Consider the following 24,985-nt stretch of genomic DNA (forward strand, 5'->3'; position numbering starts at 1 on the left):
ACAGTAACAGCAAAAGCCTAAGGGCCTTCTAAAAGAATCCAACATGTGATATGAATTGCTTGAAATTTAAAAAGAGGGAAGCGATAATTTCTACTATTAATAAATATAAAAATACATGGGGTGCTTGGGGGGCTCAGTTGGTTAAGATCCAACTCTTGGTTTCGGCTCAGGTCATGATCTCATGGTTCGTGAGTACGAGACCCACATCAGGCTCTGCACTAACAGCACAGAGCCTGCCTGGGATTCTCACTCTCCTTCTCTCTTTGCCGCTTCTCTGCTCTGTCTCTCAAAAAAAATAAACTTAAAAAAGAAAGTTAAAAAAAAAAAAAAACTACATATATGTTATACATATATATCCAAACTATATATACACAAATCATATATAAATATATAGATAACTAAATATATCCATCCCAATGGCAATATACTAACAGACTAAAAATGTGCTTTTACAGAATACATTGGGATAGATTTTATGTAGGCAAAGCTGTCTCTATAAATCCACAGTAAACTGTATATAACCTAGCAGTAGAGATCAGTATGCTCTGTACCTAGATAACTTACAGGGTTGGCCTCCATGTGGAGATTTTACATGGACATAACATATTCTCTGACCAATCTCAATACATGTTCCACGACTAGGTAAATTTCTAAGCTGGGAAAGCTCAAATAAGTATTAAGACAAGGTTAGGATGCCACCCGATGAAAAAATTCAAACCTGAAGAGACAGAGGACATCACTCATGCCTCAGAACACTCTGGTCATGTCCACAAACGACCCAAGTTATTTTTTTAAGAAATTTTTTTAAAATACTTTAATAATCTAACAGGAAGACTCTTAGAACACTATATTCTCCCAAATGCAAGGAAACGTTAGCTCTATGAAGTATTCCCTCTTCATCTTTTCCTTCCATATGATACACTGTCAACATTTAAATATGCTTAGGTCTCTCCATCATTAAAAATAAAACAAGTAAGGGGCGCCTGGGTGGCTCAATCGGTTGAGTGTCTGACTTCAGCTCAGGTCATGATCTCACGGTTTGTGGGTTTAAGCCACACATCAGGCTCTATGCTGACAGCTTGGAGCCTGGAGCCTGCTTCGGATTCTGTGTCTCCCATTCTCTCTGCTCCTCCCCTGCTCACGCTGCCTCTCTCTCTCAAATAAACATTAAAAATAATTAAAAATAAACAAAACAAATAAAAAACCTTACACAAAAACCACATTATGAGTTCTTTCTTTTTATATTTATAGTAAGCTTGTTTTTTTTTAATCTTCTTTTTTAATGTTTATTTTTTGAAGGAGAGAGACACAGAGCGTGAGCAGGGGACGGGCAGAGAGAGAGAGAGACACAGAATTCGAAGTAGGCTCCAGGCTCTGAGCTGTCAACACAGCCTGACGTGGGGTTCAAACCCACGGGCTGTGAGATCATGACCTGAGCTGAAGTCGGACACTCAACCAACTGAGCCACCCAGGCGCCCTGCCTTAATAGTAAGCTTTTAATTGCCCATCCCATCTGCAGTCTCCCTCTTTACATTTCCTCCTCTCATTCACACTTTATTTCAATATAATCTGGCTTCTGCCTCAACTGCTTCACTGAAACAGATTTCACAAAGGTCATTAATTTATTATTACTGCCAAAATAAATACATTTTCAGTCCTTATTTTACTTCAGCTAGCTGACGTGTTAAGAATGAGTCATTCCTTTCTGAAATGCTCTTCTCTCTGGGTATATAAATGGGTCGACCATAAATCCTCCACTTTCCAGAGTCCTGGTTTTCCCTATTGCCCTAATGTAATTTACTGTACCCTGTCACTCTCAAAAGTGTACTGGTTGGGCTGAAAAATTATATGGTCACCCTATTTGTAAGACACTGATCTTTTCCAGTTATTTCTATCTAGCCTCCTCTGTACCTTTCTATTATTCCCCAAATATTTAACATTTATGAAAAACTCAGGTTCTGTCAACTAGTTAACTGAATTCAGTAGAAGAGTCTCAAATTCAAAAGAGCCCAAGTAAGTTTTACATACAACTGTTATTATAGTAAATTCACCAAAGAAGAATGTGCCAATAGAACTATTACAGCTCAATTTCAACCTATTTCCCTGACTTGATTCCTTTTAGAAATTTTAGAACTATACTCTATGAAAAGTAGTCCACTTATCATACAAGTTCATAGTTTTATTAATTAGCTACTTATTTTTATTTCTAAGGTGATAATTATAATTTTTAATGTTTATTTATATTTGAGAGAGACAGAGCATGAACGGGGGGAAGGGCAGAGAGAGAGGGAGACACAGAATCTGAAGCAGGCTCCAGTCTCCGAGCTGTCAGCACAGAGCCCGATGCGGTTCAAACTCATGAACCATGAGATCATGACCTGAGCTGAAGTCAGAGGCCCAACCAGCTGAGCCACCCAGGCACCCCAGGTGATAATTAAAAAATAAATAATATTTATATACAAATGTTAGTTTGCCAAACTTACCTACAAATGCTCCAAATTCTACATTATCTCCTTCTGCAGCTTTAGAGCAAACAGTTTCTTGATCTTTGGTTACAGTTTCTGAGTGGCTTTTACAACTTGGCTGGGAAGGTGTACTAACAAAAAATTTGGTTGGTGGGGATGACAGATGTGGTATGCTATTAGATGAACTGCCTAATTTTTGATTTTTACTGAACATTTTTAACATTTCTACCCCATGTGGTCTCTGTCGCAGTTCTGGAGGAGAAATAGCACTTGGGAATAAGGCACCACAAGAGGAACCAGCCTCTGGGAAATTGAATTCTTTTCTCTGGGGTATTACAGGTAAATCCTGACCAAATATGTTACATTGGGTATCTTTTTCATCTTTCATAAAAATATTACAAAGAAAAGGATTAGTACTTTCAAGACCACCTTGGGGAAGAGAGGAGCTAAGTGTATTTACAACACTATGCTTTTTCCATACAGAAGGTCTTATAGGACCATCATCAATAAGGTTTTGAGCCAAATGTTTGGAAATACTCAATTCTCGTGTGATTTCATTGTGAACTTTGCTAGCTTCTGAAGCTTTCTGGGCAGTGAGTGTTTTTAATGTATCTACAGTCAGGGCTGAAAGATCTTGCAAATGGCCAATTTGAGAATCTAATGACTGTAATGATCTTTTTATATAGTTGACACGATCTCCAACTTCTTTAATTTGAATGCACATCTGCTCCACCCTGTAGGAGAAACACAGGCTTTTTATAAATGTTAAAAATTAATGTTTGAGAGATTCTTTCTGTAATCTCAATAAATGCCAATGGTAAAAAGAAATTTTACATGTACTCACACAAGGTAAGATATAAAATATGATTATTTATTTATAAAAGGCACACTTAATGTTTAAGAAGGATCCACTGCTAATTCTATTATAGTAAAATGTAAGAGTTCATAAAACATTTTTGTTCATAGGCTATTTATTATGATTTCTGCACATCAAAGTAACACACACACACAAATATGTATAAAGCTACATATATAAAGAACTAACATTACCATCTGCTTCCAGAATGTAGCAAAGCTAATGGGAAAAAAAAATGCTTTAAAACAATAAGGATAGTTTCACTTTTCTCCACTGACTCTTCACTGTCCTCTATAACAAGGTCAAAAAATAACAAGAAATTGACTTACACTAAGTATTAGAAGTAAAGAACTGAATTGTCTTCCAATATGTAAAACTATTACTAAGTTTACTTATTTGACAAACATAAATTGAACAATGGGCATGTAGAAGACATAAAAAAAAACCCACTCTGACATATCAATTATAATTAAAAAGCTTCTGAACCTTTCAAAAGTGACACGAATTCTCTCTTCACTCCCAGAATGGAATTTGTCATCTTTTTCATTAAAATACATCTCAACACACTGCTCTTCAAAGTCATGTAGTTTCTTTTGATCTTCTTCTGTTAAAAAAAGTTCTAAGCAGGGAAAAGAACAAAAAAAATCAATGAAGACTATCAAGATATCAAATTGCAGTCATGGGTCTTATGAATTATTCAGGGTTCATAAGACTATATCCATCATCTATATACTTATTCTCTTTTTACTGTAGTGTTTCTAAAGGAATGGGCAGATATTTCCTTTTTTTTTTTTCTTTAGCAGAATAGTTTCAGGTACCTCATCCTCTTCTGATTTTCATTTTTCTATTAAATACTCTTAACCCTATCTATCTTTCTCTTTATACCTCCCCCTCATTTATCTAGGTAGAGGAATTTAAGAACCAATTTAGTAGAGCAGAAAACCATTGTAAAATTAAAAGCAAGGTTTGGTATGATTAGTCTCATGTAGTATACAGAATAAAAGTATTATTGTTCACAGAGCAGCAAAAACGGTTTATAGAACAGCAAATGTTATGGTTTCCATTATCATTTTAATGAAAACAAACAGACATACCACACTCAAAAGGAAGTTTAGTACTAAATTCAGTTTTATAGACATTGTAGTATACTCAAAATTCTTTTATGTTCAGACATATTCAACAGAAGTTTTTATAGTAACATTAGCAATTAAGTCTTCTGAACAAAGTTAACACTTAGCCTTCAGTGTAGTACTGATAAGTGATAAAACACAAATATTTGCCTTAATATATTTTACTTACTTGGTCCATCTGAAGTCTTATCTTTTTTTCTTCTTTTACATATGCAGCAAAACAGAGAAACTATATGGCTGAGAATGATAAGTGGTGGAGGCAGAACTGGTTTCTCATGATAAGCCATAATAAAATGATAACGCTGGTACTTCCATACAATATTGGAAATTGCCTTTACTTGTAAATACACATTACTTGAATAACAAAGGAAAAAAAAATAAAACATAGTTAATCATACTTTAAAGTTTTAAATACTAGATATTTTATTATAATTCTGTTCTAAACAAGGATTCCAAAGAGTACTCTACCATACATAAACTAAAAGGCAAATGAGAAACTGGAAAAAATACATGCAGTAAGTATAAGGCACAAGTTTGATACCATTGAAGGTCTTAATTATAAACTCCCAGAAAAATGAGCAGAAAATATGATCCTAAAATTTTAAAATTATATACAAATGACAAAACCATAAGAAAATAATAAATCTTAGTAGAAGCAAAGTAAGCGCAAATAAAAACAATATACTTTTATGTACTATCAAACTAGCAACCATTAAAGATAACAATACCTAGTGTTGGCAGAGATTTGAGGATGCAAGTCTACTTTAGTTTAAATGCAGAAAAGTCCTAAAAATGCATATATCAAACAGTTCAACTTTTAGGAAAACATACTTAAGGATGTATAAAAATTTAACCACATGGTTTTTGAGAACAAAAAAATTATAGACAAACTCAACAATGTAACATATTGGTTGAAAAATTAGGCTCTATCATGGAATATCAGATATTCCTGAAACTGGAGTGGGGTGCCTGGGTAGCTTCATCAGTTAAGCGTCCCACTCTTGATTTTAGCTCAGGTCATGATCTAACTGCTTGTGAGTTTAAGTCCCATATCTGGCTTTGCACTGACAGCTCAGAGCCTGCTTGGATTTTCTCTGTCTCTTTCTGTCTCTCCCCCGCTCACTGTCTCTCAAAATAAATAAATAAACATTTAAAAAAAACTGGAGGGGCGCCTGGGTGGCGCAGTCGGTTAAGCGTCCGACTTCAGCCAGGTCACGATCTCGCGGTCCGTGAGTTCGAGCCCCGCGTCAGGCTCTGGGCTGATGGCTCAGAGCCTGGAGCCTGTTTCCGATTCTGAGTCTCCCTCTCTCTCTGCCCCTCCCCCATTCATGCTCTGTCTCTCTCTGTCCCAAAAATAAATAAACGTTGAAAAAAAAAAAACTTAAAAAAAAAAAAAACTGGAGAGGGGTATTTATTAATGTTGAATAATAGTCATGTTTTGCTTAATTAAAAACAGTATACAAAATATAAGAACATTATTTCTGAACAGAAAAGTATTCACAAATATTCATAAAAAATAACAGAAAGAGGTACACCAAAAAATATAAATGAGATTACTGATGAATTTTCTATTTGCCTTTTTGTTTTATACACTAAATGTGTATTCCTTGGCAACATAGTAAAACTACCAAATCAAGGTTAAATTATAAAAGAACTGCATGTTGATTTGAAAAAGCATGCCTTCCTATTCGTAATTTTCAAAGATAATTTTAATAGTTTAAGCTCTATGAAGTTTTTGTATTTGAAATTTTGTACATATCCTTCAAAATGAAAACTATATATTAAATGATCTCATTATAATAAGCAACTGCATAAAATTCTTACTTGAAAAATGCAATAAGAAGATTGACCATAATGATATACTGTACAAAGAGGTAGACCGCTTGAAGAAATGGAGTCAACCATGTCCCAGGACCACAGATTTGAGAGATAGTGGAATCATTTGCACACACTTTGGAAAGAAGAAAACAGTTTAGATACAGTATTCACACCAGTAACTATTTTAAATTAGTATTTACATACTTTTGAAGGAAGTTTCGATTATGTAGAAATCTGTTTCAGATTCTAGTAAAAGCTTCTGGGCAAGCAGTTGGAACACAAACTTAAAAATATTCCAACATAGGGGCACCTGAGTGACTCAGTTGGTTAAGCGTCCCCCTCTTGATTTCTACTCAGGTCATGATCCCACAGTCCTGAGATGGAGCCCCCCATCAGGTTCTGTGCTGCATGTGGGCCTGCTTAAGACTCTCCCTCCCACTCCTGCCCTTCCCTGGCTTGCGCTCATGTTCTCTCTCTGTCTCTTTCTCAAAAAATCCAAAATAGAAAAACTTTGTGAAGGATGTGGGTATCTGTTCTACCACCCTAATCTAGATGAGATGGTATACAGTTGTATTATGTATGCAATTCAAGGCAGGGTTTAGTTCAAGGAACATTAAGTAGAAGAAAATTCCCAGATTTAGCCACACTACAGCATTTCTGTAAGAAAAAATAACAACTATAAAAGGGTATGGTAAACTCATAGTAAATTTACAAACATGAAGATTACTGAGTTTATCTTACTATGTCACAAAAGAAGGTTGAAAGAGTGGTTTAAGTGCCTTTCAAATAGATAATGATTAGATTTTAATTCCTTGGTTTTCATCAACCTCACCAGGAATGTTTCTGAAACCAGAACACAGCTGAATAAAAACAAGGAAGGGAAGGGCTTTAGTACCCACCAGGGTATTAAAAGAATAAAGCAAAATAATTTAAGAAGGGTAAGCATTAGAATTAAATAATCATGAATTAGTGACAAGTTTTATATAAATGCTTATAATTAGCATTTGTTTAGTAATCATTTAAAAATATATACACCACTGAAACACTCAAATGCACAACATTTTTTTGGTCTTAAAAAGCGTTATGACTCTTGGGGTGCCTGGGTGGCTCAGTCGCTTAAGACTCTGACTCTTAATTTCGGCTCAGGTCACTATCTCATGGTTCGTGTGTTTGAGGCCCGACTTGGACTCTGCTGACAGCAAGAGGATCCTGCTTGGGATCCTCTCTCTGCCCCTCCCATTGCGCGTGCTCTCTCTCTCAACATTTTTTTTAAAAAAAGCTTTAGGAATCCATTTCTATTCTATTCACATTAGTTTGACAAAGCAAGTACCCAAGGAAGAGAATGAAGGAGACTAAAAAGCTATATTCAATACTTTATAATACTAAACTAGAACTACATCAGAAAAAAAGCAGAAAATGAAAACCTGAAAAGGGCATTCAACAGGAAAGCATTAAACATAAAATTTGACCAGACTGGTAAAACCTCAGTTTTAAGCAAAATCTGGTAACAACCATCCTCTAAATAAATAGGTGCCTAGGGAGCAACACAGGTATGGGGTGAGGGAGGAATAAAGATGAGAGAGAGTATAAAAGAGATCAAGAGCAAAACTAACAAAACAAAGATTCTATAATGCAAAATAAAGATTCTATAATGCAAATGTAGAGGTCTGTAGAACATCCCTGAAAGCTGGCAGCATCACCCATGTTCACAAGCTATCTAGCCTCATGAGCTAAAACAATTTTAAAAAGTTTATGACCTGTGCAGTTGAATTTTGTAATTCAAGAGTTTATCCACTACCATATTTGGATTAGTTCTAATCCTATTACCCTCACCCCAACTGTTTCGGAGATAAGCAGGATGAAGCCAATGTGAGCTAATGAGTTTGAAAGAACAGGTTCAATAGGGGGCTTCTGGGAAAGGGACATTTTACCCTTAAGAGAACCAAAGAAAACACTCTCTTTCCTCTACTAGTGACAGTCTTCCAATCATAAAGGAAACCTGTATGAATCAGACATTGCGATTACTGAGCAGTGGGATAATAAAGAACAAATGTTAACAGCTATGAATTAACAAACTCCAAAGACCACTACCTCTGAATTCTGTATCACATGAGCAAATATATGTCCTTATTTTGTAAGCCAGGTTAGGCCAGATTTCCATTTATGGCTGAAAAAGTTCTAAAAATACTTTTTTCCAATTAATTTTTGTAGTTCTTTTCCTCCCCCTGGGCTAAACTAATGTATTTTGAGAGGGCTTAGGTTAGTAATATTTTGACTTGTGAAAATATGTAATATTACTGTAATGCAAAACTTTAAAACATAAAATAACCAAAAGATGAATTTGTAAACATAAACCCTTACCATCAATTTCATATGCGTAAACTTCACCAAAAATCATCCAGTATGGATGAAAAACTATATCTTTAGCAAGAGTCCAAGAAGGTGCTTCACGAGGATAAAGTATTGCTTTTCTGGGAACACCAAAACTAAGTAATACAAGAGCCATAATCACTACAATGTAGAACATATTGGCTACCTGTTAAAAAATGAACAACGTTAAAATATATGGGAATTTAAAAACAATGACAATTATTCATGTTAAAATAGTTTTTAACGTTGTAATAGACAACTAGAATCTTTTGTATTTCTTTTTATTTCTAGTATTAGCATTCAGGAAAAATCTCATCACTACATAAACCTTAATGTCAAGGAGATTATGTAAAAATTGATTTGTGAAGCTAGACAGGTTCAGATCATTTTCTATACAATGAACCATATCCCTGGTTCCAACTGGAGTCTGCTTATCTTCAGTCCATGAAGATTTAAAGAGGTATAGACACATGGGCAGATTCAGGGAATCAATTTCCACATGTGCTCTTTCTTAAAATTGTTGTATTGTTATACTGGAGGTTCAGACTCGCTCTTCTACCTCCCTTTGATATTTGTTCTTTGCCCACTTCATATACAAAAAGGTATTTGTTCTCACCCATCTTGAACTCCACACCATGGTGCCTTATCCTACAATGTGAAAACCTCCTAGGAGCTAAGTAAAACAATAAACTGAATTATCAGCATGGGTGTTGAAAAAATAAATGAAACTAATAAATGGTTAAAAAATCCTTTTACAAATCAGGTAGTCTGCAATTCTTTAATTTCAACAAAGTTGAAAAAGAGCCTAATTGAACTATCACCTAATAAATCAATAAAAAAAAAATTTACTGTTAAATCACAATGTGAATTTTGGTATCATTACTCAAGAATTCCAAGAATTAAGTGAAATCATTATTCAAGAATTCTAAGAGTTAATTTCTATCCACTTATCTAAGTGTACAAGTGCTCAGTATTTACATCTAAAAAAGTGAATACTGTCTTACTCCAACAACATAGTATTCATCCACAAATAATAATCTACAGGGGGAAGACCCACACAGATTAAGAGACTACATTTACAATAAATCTGTACTTTAATCTACTACAATAAATCAACCTAAATAATTATTATGACATTTGCATATATTTGCAATAAATTAACAATAATTCTGTATCTCCCCTCTCTCTGCCTTTCCCATGCTCATGCTGTCTCTCTCAATAATAAATGTTAAAAAAATTTTTTTTAATAAAATAAAATATAGTTAGACAGATATAAATATTCTGTAGAAGAGGAACATGGGCCCCATAAAATTATACAGCAAATAAACCTGATCTAGCAGAAAAAGATAAAAAAAACTCCCCTAAAAAAATCATGTTGGAGATGTGATCTGTAGGATAAACCTAACTTAGTCAAAAAAGCTAAGGATGTCAGTGTAGATAAGGGTAGTCATTTCTGGCAGAAAGAACAACATAAGCTATGGTACCATGATAGGGGCTATGTTAAAAAAATTAGAGAAAAGCCTGTATGACTACAGCATAGTTAAGAGGTCAAAAACTGGTTAAGAGATGAGACTTAGATCTCTGTGATGGGTATTGAAGAGGGCATCTTTTGGGATGAGCACTGGGTGTTGTATGGAAACCAATCTGACAATAAATTTCATATATTAAAAAAAAAAAAGACATGAGACTTAGAAAGCAAGGAAGATGTTTCTATTGGAAGAAACAAGGTAAAAAGTACATAAGAACTCCATCATTTCTTAAAACTGCATGTGAATCTATAATTAACTCAAAATTAAAAGTAAAAAAAGAAAAGCAAGAAGTCATACTGGGCAGGGTTTAAGGATTTCATTAAGTATAATGATCTCTAGGGGTAATGAAAAAGCTTTAGATTTTTTACAAAGCGGGTATGACATATTCAGGTATGCATTTTGAAATTACTCTAGCTATAATATAAAGATAGGCCACAGTGGTTATGAGTAAACAGATTTTACTACATTACTGCAGGTGCCAGATGATGGACTGGTTTAGGGTAGTAGTAGTAGTAGTAAAGACGAAAAGAACTTCAACAAGTAGCTAATAAACTTGTATTTTTCATTCTCATCTCAAATGCTTCTAGAAAGTAGCATTTAAAAACTAAAACATTTTAAGATAAAACAAAAAAATATGGTTTTAATCTTATCCCATCACATTTTCTTCAAAAGTTAATATCTGGAGGAATGGCTGATTTGAAGTATGAAGCAAATAAAAATGAAGTAACATTCTCTAATTCAAGCAAAACTATGTTAGTAACAGGTTTTTATGATTTTAAGAAAACATATCAATAAACCCATGAATATTATTAGATGCCTCTCAACTTACCATTTTTCCAATCATCATTACATAAGGTCCTGCCTGTTGATTTACAGCTAGAAAGTCTAGCAAACGCACATACCAAAATATTATGTTAAGACAGTAAATTAATCTTCCAGCAACAAAAACATGATTATCATATGCATTCTCAAAGTTCCATTTTGCTCCAAATCTTAGTCCAAATCCAATGAAGAAAGAAATTATAGCAATTGTATCACTGATATTGAAGTAATCACTAAACCACACTTTAATCTTCTGGCTTATTTTCCCAGCTTCAGACATAAAGATCTAAGGATAAAAAAAAAAAAAAAAAATCTAATTAAGCTGTTTAAGAAATCAGTTTCTTCCTATTAAAACATACACCAGCATTCAATTATAATATCAGTGTAGAATTTTATATCTTTTAATATTTCAAAGTATTTTTTTAATTGAAGTACAGTTAACACGTTACATTAGCTTTATGTATACAACATAGTGATTCAACAACTCTATACCTTATGCTATGTTCACAAGTGTAGCTACCATCTGTCACCACACAATGCTGTTACAATACCAATGACTATACTCCAACTATGCTGTACATTTCAGCCCCATGACTTATTCATTCCATAACTACAAGTCAGTACCTCCTACTCCCCTTCACTCGTTTTGCCAATCTCTCCTCTCCTCCTCCTCCACCATCACTTTGTTCTCTGTATTTACAGGTCTGTTTTTTGTTGTTGTTGTTGGAGCTCATATATAAGTGAAATTACACAGTATTTCTCACATGGCATTTGGCAAAATATGTTTGATTATCTTGGCATCTGATGATGTATTTGACCACTAAAACAATTCAGTAAGATATCAGAGACAGATACTACTTGTCCTCATTCCACATACATATATGTGTGTGTATATATAAACCCATATAAGTATGTATATATACCCACAAATAAATGACCTATTCAATGAAGGTCATCTTACTAATAATTTGAAAATCTCAAATTAGAACACAGTTCTCTAGAAAGTGAGATACTTCTGAAAGTTGTTTTATTTTTCATCGAAACAACAAAAGAATATCCTAGTAGAATCTTCCAAAGGTATCTTATTTGCAGAAAGTAAACAACTCAGTGGTTTAAGTACCTGTACTGATCTCTTCCCTTAAATATAAAAATTAAAAAAAAAATTTTTTTGGGTGGGGAATGGTAGTATATTTACAGCTTTAAAATTATAGTGTATATAAAAATAAGTACTGAAGGGGCACCTGGGTGGCTCAGTCGGTTAGGTGTCTGACTTTGGCTCAGGTCATGATCTCATGGTTCACGAGTTTGAGCCCCACATCGGGCTCTCTGCTGTCAGCACGGAGCCTGCTTCAGATTCTGAGTGCCCTCCCTCTCTATGCTCCTTCCTGGCTTGTGCTTGCTCTCTCTCTCTCTTCTCAAAAGTAAATAAACATTAAAAAAAGTAAGTATTGAAAAGTCTCCCATCCACTCTTGGTTCCTCAGCCAATTAACTTCCCTTCCGACTAGAGGCAACCACTGTTATTATAATCTAAAGAATCCTTACAGAACTATTTTATGAATGTGCACTTAAAAAAATTCTTTGCAACTTACTTTTTTCATTTAAGAATTTAATTTTTTCAAACATGTTTGTAAAACAACAGATTCCATAAATATATAAAACATGAACTCATGATCCTCAGATCAAGAGTCAGACACTTGGGGCGCCTGGGTGGCTCAGTCAGTTAAGTGGCCGACTTCGGCTCAGGTCATGATCTCGCAGTCCGTGAGTTCGAGCCCCGAGTCGGGCTCTGTGCTGACTGCTCAAAGTCTGGAGCCCGTTTCAGACTCTGTGTCTCCCTCTCTCTCTGACCCTCCCCCGTTCATGCTCTGTCTCTCTCTGTCTCCAAAAAAAAAAAAAAAAAAAAAAAAAAAGTCAGACACTTAACTGAGCCAGCCAGGCACCCCCACTGATTTCTATTCTTACGCCACAATTTTTAGAACAGTAAAAATAAACATGTTCTATAATGTCATCACCTACTGAAATGATAACACATACACATACACATACCCATACCCATACCAAAAAACAAACAAAACACCTTCCACACATATAGTAAGTTACTGGTAGGAAAAACTAAAGACATACCTCACGGACTTTCTCGATAGCATAGGTAAAAATATAAGCAATAACAATCCATTCTTGAACTGAAGGTAATCGTTCCATTTGTACAAGAACCACAAATGTATAAAGCATCAGAAATCCTAAGTATGCCAGCTAATTAAAAAAAATACAAAATATAAATAGTATTATGAAGTAAAATGTTTTACTATAAAAATTTTCAAACACACAGAAAAAGAGACTAAATGAGCCCCTGTGAACTATCTCCCAGCTTCAATCATTAAAGTTTTAGAAGTAACTCTTCAGTGTATACACTGCTTTTATCAATCAAAATACAAATGGTTCCCAGAGTATAACTGTGTTGTTCTAGAACTTTGATGACTTTTCAGTACTTCACACAGGAAAAATTATCCAAGATTTATGTTCTCAGCATAGTTCATATAATTCCATTTAACTTATACCTATATATTAAATATATTATAGAAATTCATCACTATCATCATCAAGAAACAAATACTACCTGCTTCCTTCTTCCCCCAACCAAACAGCATTCCCAGAAATACAACTGGTATTTTCCTAACTCCCAGTCACTGTGGATTTGAATCCCAAGAAATGAAAACAGATATGAAAACCATTTTCCTGGGGCACAGGGGTGGCTCAGTTGGTTAAGCATCCTACTCTTGATTTTGGCTCAGGTCATCTCATAGTTCATGGGATTGAGTCCTACATTGGGCTCTGCACTGACCTGATGGCATAGGCCTACTTGGGATTCTCTCTCTCCCTCTCTCTGCCCTTCCCTGCTAGCATGTCACTCTCTCTTTCTCGCTCTCTCAAAATAAACAAATTAAGAACAAAAAAAAGCATCTTCCCTAGGTAAGGGATCATCCCACTTGTGATACTCTTAACAGAAAAGATTGGGGTAAAGTGATAAGATCTATGTATAACAACATCTGAAGAGTCATTTCATTTCAGAGGAGACCCAAGACTTAGCTGACCCTTAAACAATTGTATTCAAGAATCCTCACATCACTCTCCCTGCCTCTCCAAGTGTTAAAATAAGCCATATTCATGATTAAAGATATGGCAGGGTAGGGAAGTAAACTCCAATAAATAAGAAGAAAGAGATATCTCTATTTGGCCACCAGGGCTATCCATTTTTATTTATTTATTTATTTATTTTCATCGTTTATTTATTTTTGGGACAGAGAGAGACAGAGCATGAACGGGGGAGGGGCAGAGAGAGGGGGAGACACAGAATCGGAAACAGGCTCCAGGCTCTGAGCCATCAGCCCAGAGCCTGACGCGGGGCTCGAACTCACGGACTGCGAGATCGTGACCTGGTTGAAGTCGGACGCTTAACCGACTGCGCCACCCAGGCGCCCCAGAGGGCTATCCATTTTTAAACAGTCACTCACATGAATGCAAATGTGATGAAAGTGAAAAACAATAAAATAATAACAAAATACACAATTTAAGAATTTTTCTGGGGGGCACCTGGATGGCTCAGTCAATTAAGCATCCAACTTCAGCTCAGGTCATGATCTTGCAGTCTGTGAGTTTGAGCCCTCCGTCGGGCTCTGTGCTGAGGGCTCAAGGCCTGGAGCCTGCTTCAGATTCTGTGTCTCCCTCTGTCTGCCCCTCTCCCACTCGTACTCTGTCTCTCTCAAAAATAAATAAACATTAAAAAAATTTTTTTTTTTAACAATTTTTCTGGGAAGGGGAATGAATAAAAACTCATTCACTCAACCCATGGTTAAAAGTTGGGGCTAATCTCATATATTTCTTGAGGTGAGCCTCTCCCCCATGGATATATTTACCTGGGAGAAAAAAAACTGTTCTTCCAGAAAGCAAGAGAAAAGCCAATTATGTGTCAGATGATAAAACATGTACTATAGTATGATTAAGGAAATAAGCCGATAAATAAAACGATATGAATGACCTAGATTACTTCTGACCTTCAAATTAACACTGCAAAAAGGTTCATTTCAAAAAGTCTAGGGGCGCCTGGGTGGCGCAGTCAGTTGAGCGTCCGACTTCAGCCAGGTCACGATCTCGCGGTCCATGGGTTCGAGCCCCACATCGGGCTCTGGGCTGATGGCTCAGAGCCTGGAGCCTGTTTCCGATTCTGTGTCTCCCTCTCTCTCTGCCCCTCCCCCATTCATGCTCTGTCTCTCTCTGTCCCAAAAATAAATAAAAAAAAAACAAAAAACAAAAAAGCAAACAAAAAAAAAAAGTTGAAAAAAAAAAAAGCCTACACATTCTCTGCAAAATCCTAAAGCACAAAGACATGTCTTTCTGACATACTGACACAGTGTCTCTTCTGGTTAACTTTTGCCAATGTTTTTGGTGGACAATTAGTATTTGATACCCACTTACAAAGGCATATGGTTCTCACATTTTTGCTTAGAAAATTTCTAGTTTCAATTTGATCTAAGATTTGTTAGTGTTTGTCATTTTTTATGACAGCAAATGAGATAAAACTAAGTTAAACATGTGCTCTTTTAAATGGAAAATGGCTTGTCAGTAATCTAAGTTATGTCAAAGTTAATACGGACTTTAGACCAAAGGTCCCCTAAAGCCTATCCTTTAAAACTGTTATGCTCATACAGCTTAAAAACATACAACATACCGTATTAAACCAGAATTTTACGATTGGTGCATGATAAAAGGCATAAAACTTTCTTGTAATGGGAAGCTTTTTTGATTTTATTTGTATCTCCATTTCATTCTTTCCTTCATTGCTGTCCAATATTCTTACTTCTTTAAACACTTCCTAAAATAAAAATAACACTTATCATATATTTATTCACAAAAAATTTATATTTACTTAAAAACATTTTTCCTCCTTACCATGGGAATCTCTTCTGCTATGTTCTGAAAGTTGTTTTCGCTATCTTCCATTGTCATTTGATGGGCATCTTGAGATTGTGGAATATGAGACATTTCTGCCTTTGTTTTATATTCTAGCATTAATATGGCAGGCGGAACTAAAATGCTTAATATGACCTAAAAATTTAGAAGGACGTAAGTTTACATTTTAAAATTAATGACCTTCAAGAATAAAAAGCTATTAAATATCTTGATTATTAGTTAGCCAGTTTGCCCCTGTTAGCACAGGGGAAAAAAAACCTCAAAAACATAATTTTTTACTTACATATTATATTTAAAGAGGCCCAGGTTGAATTATTTTAAGGAGTAACAAAACATGTCAGTATTATGATTATGATGATATAGAAAAGACTTAATAATTATTATAGAAAAATTATTATAGATGTGTCCTTTAAAAAAAACAGTTCAGGGGCGCCTGGGTGGCTCAGTCGGTTAAGCCTCCGACTTCAGCTCAGGTCACGATCTCACGGTCCGTGAGTTCGAGCCCCGCGTCGGGCTCTGGGCTGATGGCTCAGAGCCTGGAGCCTGCTTCCGATTCTGTGTCTCCCTCTCTCTCTCTGCCCCTCCCCCGTTCATGCTCTGTCTCTGTCTCAAAAATAAATACACGTTAAAAAAAAATTCTTTTTAAATAAAAAATAAAAAAATAAAAAAACCAGTTCATAATCTGTTCAGAAAACACATTTTTGTTTAAATAAAATTAAAGCCTTATGAAATTGCTATGTGCGTAATTTTATCCTAAATCTCAATGCAAGTGTTCCATGTCATAACATGATTATTCAGCTTGTGCCTCTATAAACAAACAAGTTTATTTGTAAAATTTTATGTATTATTGCAAAATCCTAAAACACAAAGAAATTATAATTGTGTATCAGGTTTTCTATTGGTTAATCTTTCACCATTATTTTTATTAGATGATCAGTATTTGTTACCCACTTACAATGGTTAAACTACTTGCCTGATTTCTGCCTTCTACATTTCTGTACCTTATTTAAGATATAAGATAATGAAAAGGAAAGTTTAAAGTAGTATCTCTCACTGTGAGGAACCCAAAGTACCAGTCAACATTTTATCCAAATTCTTAACCATAAAACTAGGTACATCCAATATACTTCAAGTAAATTAAAAGTAACAAATTATTAAGTTAGTAGACAGATCCTGGACTTGAGAATTTGAAATTATCTTTTCATAAAGAAGCAACTTTTTTTCATGCCTAGTCAGGGCTATAAACACCAACACTTCCATTTGTTGCTCTCATGCCTCTGGCTCAGAGAGAGGCAATAATCATTATACGTTACACTTGAAAAGGATTCAGAGTGAAGAATAGGGAGGAAAAAAGAGGCCATTTCATGCCACTTGAGATAAAACGCCAACACTGCCACCTCCACCACCCTCATAAATCGGGGCATTTTACTATATATCTGGGCTAATTCCTCTGTTCTTTTTATCTAATCACACACTTTATACCAAATTGTTTCTAAAGTATACCTTGTACCAGGAATTTTTCCTCATATTCAGCCTTCCCATCCACATATCAGATAACAACATTTGCGTACAGGTGTGGGCTACAAAGGGTCTAAGTCTTGAAGAAACTGCCAACTTGAGGCAGGTAGAGTTACTCCAGTTTTTCAGTTCATAAGTGAGCAATTTCATAGCCATGGTTTCATCTTGTCTGAAGGACTGTTCCAATAATTCAACTGCGAGTTGACCAAAATCACTATCAAAAGATAAAAACCAAAACATTCATACTACCAAACTGCAGTTTTAAACATTATTCTTAAATAATTTCGTAAGATGTTCCCATTTTTAATATTTTCACACACACAATCAGGGAACTGTAAGGCATTAGAATCACAGCTCTATGTTTTCATATATCTACTACTACGTGGATATCACAAAATATTAAAATATGTCACATTAAGAACAAGTCTGAAAAGGTAACTCTGGAGCACTTTCTCCTCATCTTGGAAATAAACCTGCAGTTTCACAGGAAACCCAAACTGACAACGTTCAGATGCTCTGTTCAAAAAGTCGTATCTATATAGTATTTCAAACATAGAAAAGGGTTGATAGCCAGTAGAAAGACTAATGTGAACAGGGACTAACCTAATCATGAAAACACCTGAACCTTAGATACTCAGTAAGTAATTCTAAGATCCTGCTTGTTATTTTCAGTACAACTCTGACTCTCTTCCAAAGACAGTCCATTTTGGCAGAGGGAGGTCCTATTTTCTATCATAAAGTTTACTACAAAGTATCTTTTCAGCTTAATATTCTATTATTCCTCTAAGTGTAAACTTCTGTGAACTGTTTCACTCTTCAATATATGTAGCTCCACCTCTGAAATGCCCTTCCAGTTGAATTCATTTCCTTAGAACACAGTTCAAACCTCACTTTCTTCCTTTCCTTACCACTTCAAATGAAACTTTTCCTAATCGAATTATTTGCTAGTATGTGCAATTAATAAGATGACTTATGGATTTCTTTCTTGCCAAAATATTTAACTCTTGAATTTAAACAATATAATAAACCTCTTTTTACATGCATAAGCAGCAATGTTTCCTTCTGAATTAAAAAAAAAATAGGGGCGCCTGGGTGGCGCAGTCGGTTAAGCGTACGACTTCAGCCAGGTCACGATCTCGCGGTCCGGGAGTTCGAGCCCCGCGTCAGGCTCTGGGCTGATGGCTCAGAGCCTGGAGCCTGTTTCCGATTCTGTGTCTCCCTCTCTCTCTGCCCCTCCCCCGTTCATGCTCTGTCTCTCTCTGTCCCAAAAATAAATAAACGTTGAAAAAAAAAATTAAAAAAAATAAAATAAAATAAAATAAATAAAAAATTAAAAAAAATAACAAATATATTTTAATTGTACCAATAAAATTATATATATATATATACACATATATACCCACACAGTGCATGACACTATAACCTCCATTTAAATATGATCTTGATGTATTTTTTAAATGAAATGATAAAATCTAACTTACTTAGAATACTGTTTCAATTCTTCTGAAGTATCATCTACGAGATCACTCTGCTTTGCTTCATATGCCATTGAACGATAGATCTTACAGGCAACTAATGCTTTAGCCATTGATTCTTCACCATGCTGCCATAAAAAACGGGCCATGACCTGCCTCTTCATAAGGCAAGCCCAAATTAACAGTTCATTAAGTGGATAAGGAAAGCGCTTGGTTTCTGGATCATCAATGTCTACAATTTCATCTTTGGCTCTTTTTTTCTTTCCTTCTTCCACAGCTGTATCAATCTTCAAGGGAAAACAAATGTCTAAGATTCATTATAATAAGGCCATATGACATTAATCTCAGAATTTTATAAAATCTCCTTTGTACTGTTCAACTTCATACAACTGCACAAATCAAATCAAAATAGTATTAATTTTATATACTAGATTTTATTATAGCTCAAATTTTACCAAAATGTTATTTCTAAAAAAAAAAAAAGGTATTTGCATCAATAGACACTTTTCCAAAGAAGACATCCAGATGGCTAACATATATATAAAAAAAAAAATGCTCAACATCACTCATCATCAGGGAAATATAAATGAAAACCACACTGAGATATTACCTCACACCTGTCAGAATGGTTAAAATTAACAACTCAGGCAACAACAGATACTGGCGAGGATGCAGAGAAAGGGGTAAGCTTTTACACTGCTGGTGGGAATGCAAACTGGTGCAGCCACTCTTGAAAACAGTATGGAAGTTCCTCACAAAATTAAAAATAGAACTATCCTACCACCCAGCAATTGCAGAATGAGGTATTTATCTAAAGGCTACAAAAATGCTGATCTGAAAGGGGCACATACACCCCAATGTTTACAGCAACACTTTTGAGAATAGCCAAAAGTATGGAAAAAGTCCAAATGTCCATCAACTGATGAATGGATAAAGAAGACGTGGTGTATATACATTCAATGGAATACTACTTAGCGATGAAAAAGAATGAAATCTTGCCCATGCAATAATGTGGCTGGAACGAGTGTAATATGCTAAGCTAAATAAGTCAGAGAAAGACATGTCATATGATTTCATTCATTGGTGGAATTTAAGATACAAAACAGATGAACATAAGGGAAGGGAAGCAAAAATAAGATAAAAACAGAGAGGGAGACAAACCATAAGAGACTCCTAAAATACAGAGAACAAACTGAGGGTTGCTGGCAGGATGTTGGGCAGGGGGAAAGGGCTAAAGGGGCAAGGGGCATTAAGGAGGACACTGGATGGGATGAGCACTGGGTGTTATAAGTAAGTGATGAATCAACAAATTCTATTCCTGAATGAACAAATAATTTAAAAATGTCTTTGTAATAAAGTTTTCCAAAATTAAAGGGCCTAAATATTTCAATATCTGATAAAACATAATTTTAATGAAAGACAAGTTTGGATAAGACACATTGTCTTGCATGTTGTTAATCAAGTTAAAGTGGAATAAGAGGAGGCAGTAGCATTTATCAAAATATTTAAAAATTTTTATTATCACAGCTAAATACAAAAACTTAATAGAATTGTTAACTCATAATGAATATCTTCTTGTATATGGGAAAATAAATAATCAAAAATGTATCTACAAACATAAGTTGATTCTTACTAAAACAAGCAATTTTTTATTTCATAAATACTAGTAAATTAGAAAGAACAAAATTCAGAAAGGGTAGTATTTATGCAAACATACCTTTGGTCGATAGGGTTGTGCTGTTTTAATGAAATGATTGTGTCTCATTTTTTCCTTTTTATCTGCCCTATTGCCAAAAGATTCATGACTCTTGCGCAACTGAGGAGTGCTGCTGGAGGTATTTCGGCCAGACCTCTGAAAATGAAAGCTTATTCGTTTTTACAGACTTAAATATACTAATATGCCATAAAAATTCAATAATCAATCCAAATATATATATATACACACACACATATATACATATATGTGTATATACACACACACATAAATGTATAAATATATACATATACACACATATACATGTGTGTATATGCATACAAAAATGATTTTAGATTTTGATTACAAACTATTTCTATGTATCTTAGTTGAAAAAACCATTTTTAAGACGATGTTACTTCACTGTTCTTATATTTAGTAGTTTTAAACTTTTAAAGTGTATGAATTTTTAACTTACAAAGTGTATAAAGTACACATATAAACCACCCCCCCAAAATATTACATACCCGATTATTTCCACCAAGACTATTATAAATTAATCGAAAACGCTTCCGAGTGTAGGTGCATCTGTAAGTTCCTCCCATAAGATATTCAATAACAAGTCCTATATCAATTAGGGTGATCTTATATCCTGGAGGAAGATTTCCCTGAAAACAAAACATTAGTTTTAATTTTTTTTTATGTTTATTATTTTTGAGAGAGAGAGCAAGCAGGGAAGGGACAGAGAGAGACGGAGACACAGAGAATCGGAGGCAGGCTCCAGGCTCTGAGCTGTCAGCACGGAGCCCGATGCAGGGCTCGAACTCACAGACCACGAGATCATGACCTGAGCTGCAGTCGGCCGCCCAAATGACTGAGCCACAAAGGCGCCCCAAAAACATTAGTTTTAAATAGACAAGGTATTTCTCAATATTTCCATTCATGCCTATAAAGACACCTACTCTCCAAAATGACAAATGTTTACTTGTTACAGGAAGCTGGGGTTGCAGCTATCTTTGCAGGAGAAGGGAGTAACTTGGTCCTCCATTTCCTCTGTAAGAAGAGATAATTCTGAAGTTCTGAAATATGGCTTGCAGCAGCAGATCCTTTATCTTTCCACTGCTCTAATACTTCACACAAAGAGGCAAAGGAACTTCTAAGAGCCAAGTATTCCATTTTCACTGTGGCACATACCATAAATTGCATTTTCCTACAAAAATAATACTATAATTGCTACTTAGGTTTCCAAGTAAGCCCGTAAGTACTTGTAAGTATTTTTTTAGCCAAAATTATATTGGCTATATTATAGGTTACACAAGTTTTTATAGCCTCATCTAAGATTTAAACTACCACTTATAACACTGTTTAGAACTAAGACTTCATTTCCCTAGGATATCAATTTACAAATAAACTCCTGGAACAGGAGCCATTTGTGAGTTTGGAAACACTGCCTGTTCAGAATCAAATATTTGGTTAATCTCATTAAATAATCTTAAAAGGGCTTAATCATAAGATGATTTACATATATCAACTAATTCTGCCCTTCTACCATCATCATTCTTTCAATTTTCCTAATTATCACCTCATGAACTTAGTACTTTAAAAAATGTTTATACCATGGGGCACCTGGGTGGCTCAGTCGGTTAAGTGTCCGACTTCGGCTCAAGTCATGATTCTCACAGTTTGTGAGTTTGAGCCCCACATCAGGCTCCGTGCTGACAGCTCAGAGCCTGGAGCCTGCTTTGGATTTTGTGTCTCCCTCTCTCTCTCTGCTTCTCCCCCACTCATTCTCCCTCTCTCTCTCAAAAATAAACATTAAAAAAATGTTTATACCTTTTATAATTTGGTTTCATCTGTGAAGTTTTAAATTTCTAGATACTTACATTCTTTAATCTCCGATTTAAAAATAAAAAGTATTTTCATCTTAGGTGCAAGATTTTTGTTTTTGTCTTGAGCAACCTCAAAATATACTTTATGAGCAAGGATGTCATATACGATATTTTTATTTTTATTTGTGAAGAGAGAACATGCAAGTGCATGAGGGAAGGGCAGAGAGAGAGAGAGAGAGAGAGAGAGAGAGAGAGAGAATCTGAAGTAGACTCCATGCCCAGCACAAGCCCAACAATGGGACTGATCTCACCACCTGAAATTATGACTTGAGCTGAAATCAAGAGTTGGACTTTTTTTTTTTTTTAATGTTTATTTATTTAGTTTTGAGAGAAACAGAGCATGCAAGTGGGAGAGGGGCTGAGAGAGAAAGAGAGAATCCCAAGCAGGCTCTACACTGTCACCACAGAGCCCAATGCAAGGCTCAAACTCACTAACCATGTGATCATGACCTGAGCCGAAATCAAGAGTGGTATGCTTAACCGAATGAACCACCTAGGCACCTCTGTCAAATTAAAAAAAATAAAACTAAAGGGGTGCCCAGGTGGCTCAGTAGGTTAAGCGTCTGACTCTTGGTTTCAGCTCAGGTCATGATTGCATGGGTTGTGGGATGGACCCTGAGTATTCTCTCTCCCTCTCTCTCTGCCCCTTCCCCACCTGCACTTTCTTTCTCTCAAAATAAATAAATAAACTCAAATTAATAAATAAAAAATTTGACAAGGGTGCTTGGGTAGCCAGCTCAGTTGGTTAAGTGTCTGACTCTTAATTTCAGCTCAGGTCATATCTCACAGTTAACAAGACTGAGCCCCCATAGGGCTCTATGCTGAGCATGGAGCCTGCTTGGGATTCTCTCTCTCCCTCTCTCTCCTCCTGCTCTGCTCTCTCTCTCTCTCTCGAAACAAATAAACAAACATTAAAAAATTAAAAACATAAAAACTTCACAAATGCCATTAGGATATGGTCCCATTTAAATGGGAAATAAAATTACAGGAAATAATGCGAGTTATCTAAAAAAACAATAAGCAGTTTCTCAAACTATATAGATAATACTAATAACACTCAACTTTGAATTGAAAATAGTCAATTACTGCCTTTACTTTAGGATTTTTCACTTACGGAAATAAAAAAATTTGGCTTATTTAGTATAGCCACTAAGGTAAAGGTAGTGTATACCAAATCTCATATTTGTTCCTAGAATTAACAACTACAGTTCTTTCTGCTAACCCACATAAGTAAATCATAACGCAAATGTGTTTTAGAAACTGCTGGACTGGAACCTGGGTAGCTCAGTTGGTTAAACGTCCAACTTCAGCTCAGGTCATGATCTCTCAGCTCATGAATTTGAGCCCCTCGTCCAGCTCTATGCTGACAGCTCAGAGCCTGGAACCTGCTTCGCATTCTGTGACTCTGAATCCGTCTCTCTCTGCCCCTCCCCAGCTCATGCTCTGTCTCTGTCTCTCAAATAAACATTAGAAACCCGTGGACTAAAGGTCTCTCCCATCACTCAAGCGTCTAGGAAGAAAAAAAAAAAAAAAGCTTTAATTATTTAAACAACAAAACAACAAAACAATGTGAAATGTCCAGAATAGGCAAATCCAGACATACAGAAAGTAGATTAACAGTTGCCAAGGGCAGGGGCAGAGGAGTAGAGAAAGTAGAGTAAGGAGTAGAGAAAGAAACAGGAATGGAGAGTGACTGCTAATGGGTTAGTCTAAAATTAGACTGTAGGAGTGACTGGGTGGCTCAGGTGGTTAAGCAGCTAACTCCTGGTTTCAGCTCTGGTCATGATCTCACAGTTTGTGAGTTCGAGCCCCCAGTGGTCTCTGTGCTGACAGCACAAAGTCTGCTTGCGATTCTCTCCCTCTCTGTCTACTCCTTCCCCACTCATGCTCAGGCTGCCTCTCTCAAAATAAATAAATAAACTTTTTAAAAATTAAAAAAAAAATTTGATTGTAGTCACAGTAGCACAACTCTGTGAATATACTAAAATCCAATGAACACTCTGAATGAGTTTTATGACATGTAAAATTTTTTAATAAAGTTATAAGGGAAAACACCTGGAGAAAATTGAATTAAAGAAAAAAATATTTTTAAGTATAATAAAGTCTAAGTTTTTCCCATGGGAAGCTAGTTTAGTATTAAATAAGTGACAAAACACAAAAAAATCAAAACAGAAAATGACATTTCTATTTTAATTTTTCAGTTATTTAATAGTACACTTACATATATTAACAAGTAAAAGTTTGAAGAATTCTAGAAAGCATTTTAGTTCAGAAACTACAAAAATATTTCAGTTAATTAAATGAATACCTTTTCACCTAGGAAAATAAAACTACTGGATACCAATATTTTAAATGACTATAAAATTTTTAATAGATGTCTAAAACTATTAATTCACAAAGAATCCCAATAGAAGAGAAGGGAAATATTAGTACATCAAGTTTAGTCCCCAC

The 24,985-nt window shown here is 35.2% G+C and overlaps 1 protein-coding gene across 3 annotated transcripts in view; it reads right to left on the reverse strand.

The window, feature by feature from the left end:
* TRPM7 (transient receptor potential cation channel subfamily M member 7) overlaps window positions 1-24,985 on the reverse strand; it is a 123,719-nt gene that overhangs the window by 29,684 nt on the left and 69,050 nt on the right. For all 3 annotated transcript variants that reach the window (XM_040492677.1, XM_040492678.1, XM_040492676.1), the window contains 13 exons: window positions 21,173-21,313; window positions 20,670-20,804; window positions 18,959-19,239; window positions 17,463-17,691; window positions 15,939-16,094; window positions 15,718-15,861; window positions 13,116-13,244; window positions 10,998-11,276; window positions 8,631-8,805; window positions 6,276-6,402; window positions 4,621-4,805; window positions 3,808-3,940; window positions 2,484-3,199 (listed from right to left, as the gene is read on the reverse strand). In XM_040492677.1, coding sequence (XP_040348611.1) covers window positions 2,484-3,199; window positions 3,808-3,940; window positions 4,621-4,805; window positions 6,276-6,402; window positions 8,631-8,805; window positions 10,998-11,276; window positions 13,116-13,244; window positions 15,718-15,861; window positions 15,939-16,094; window positions 17,463-17,691; window positions 18,959-19,239; window positions 20,670-20,804; window positions 21,173-21,313 — 2,830 coding nt within the window. The remainder of the gene's footprint in view (window positions 1-2,483; window positions 3,200-3,807; window positions 3,941-4,620; window positions 4,806-6,275; window positions 6,403-8,630; window positions 8,806-10,997; window positions 11,277-13,115; window positions 13,245-15,717; window positions 15,862-15,938; window positions 16,095-17,462; window positions 17,692-18,958; window positions 19,240-20,669; window positions 20,805-21,172; window positions 21,314-24,985) is intronic.

The sequence above is a fragment of the Herpailurus yagouaroundi genome, unplaced genomic scaffold, assembly GCF_014898765.1.
Source record: "Herpailurus yagouaroundi ecotype Mexico unplaced genomic scaffold, PumYag 184, whole genome shotgun sequence".
Taxonomy (NCBI): Eukaryota; Metazoa; Chordata; class Mammalia; order Carnivora; family Felidae; genus Herpailurus; species Herpailurus yagouaroundi.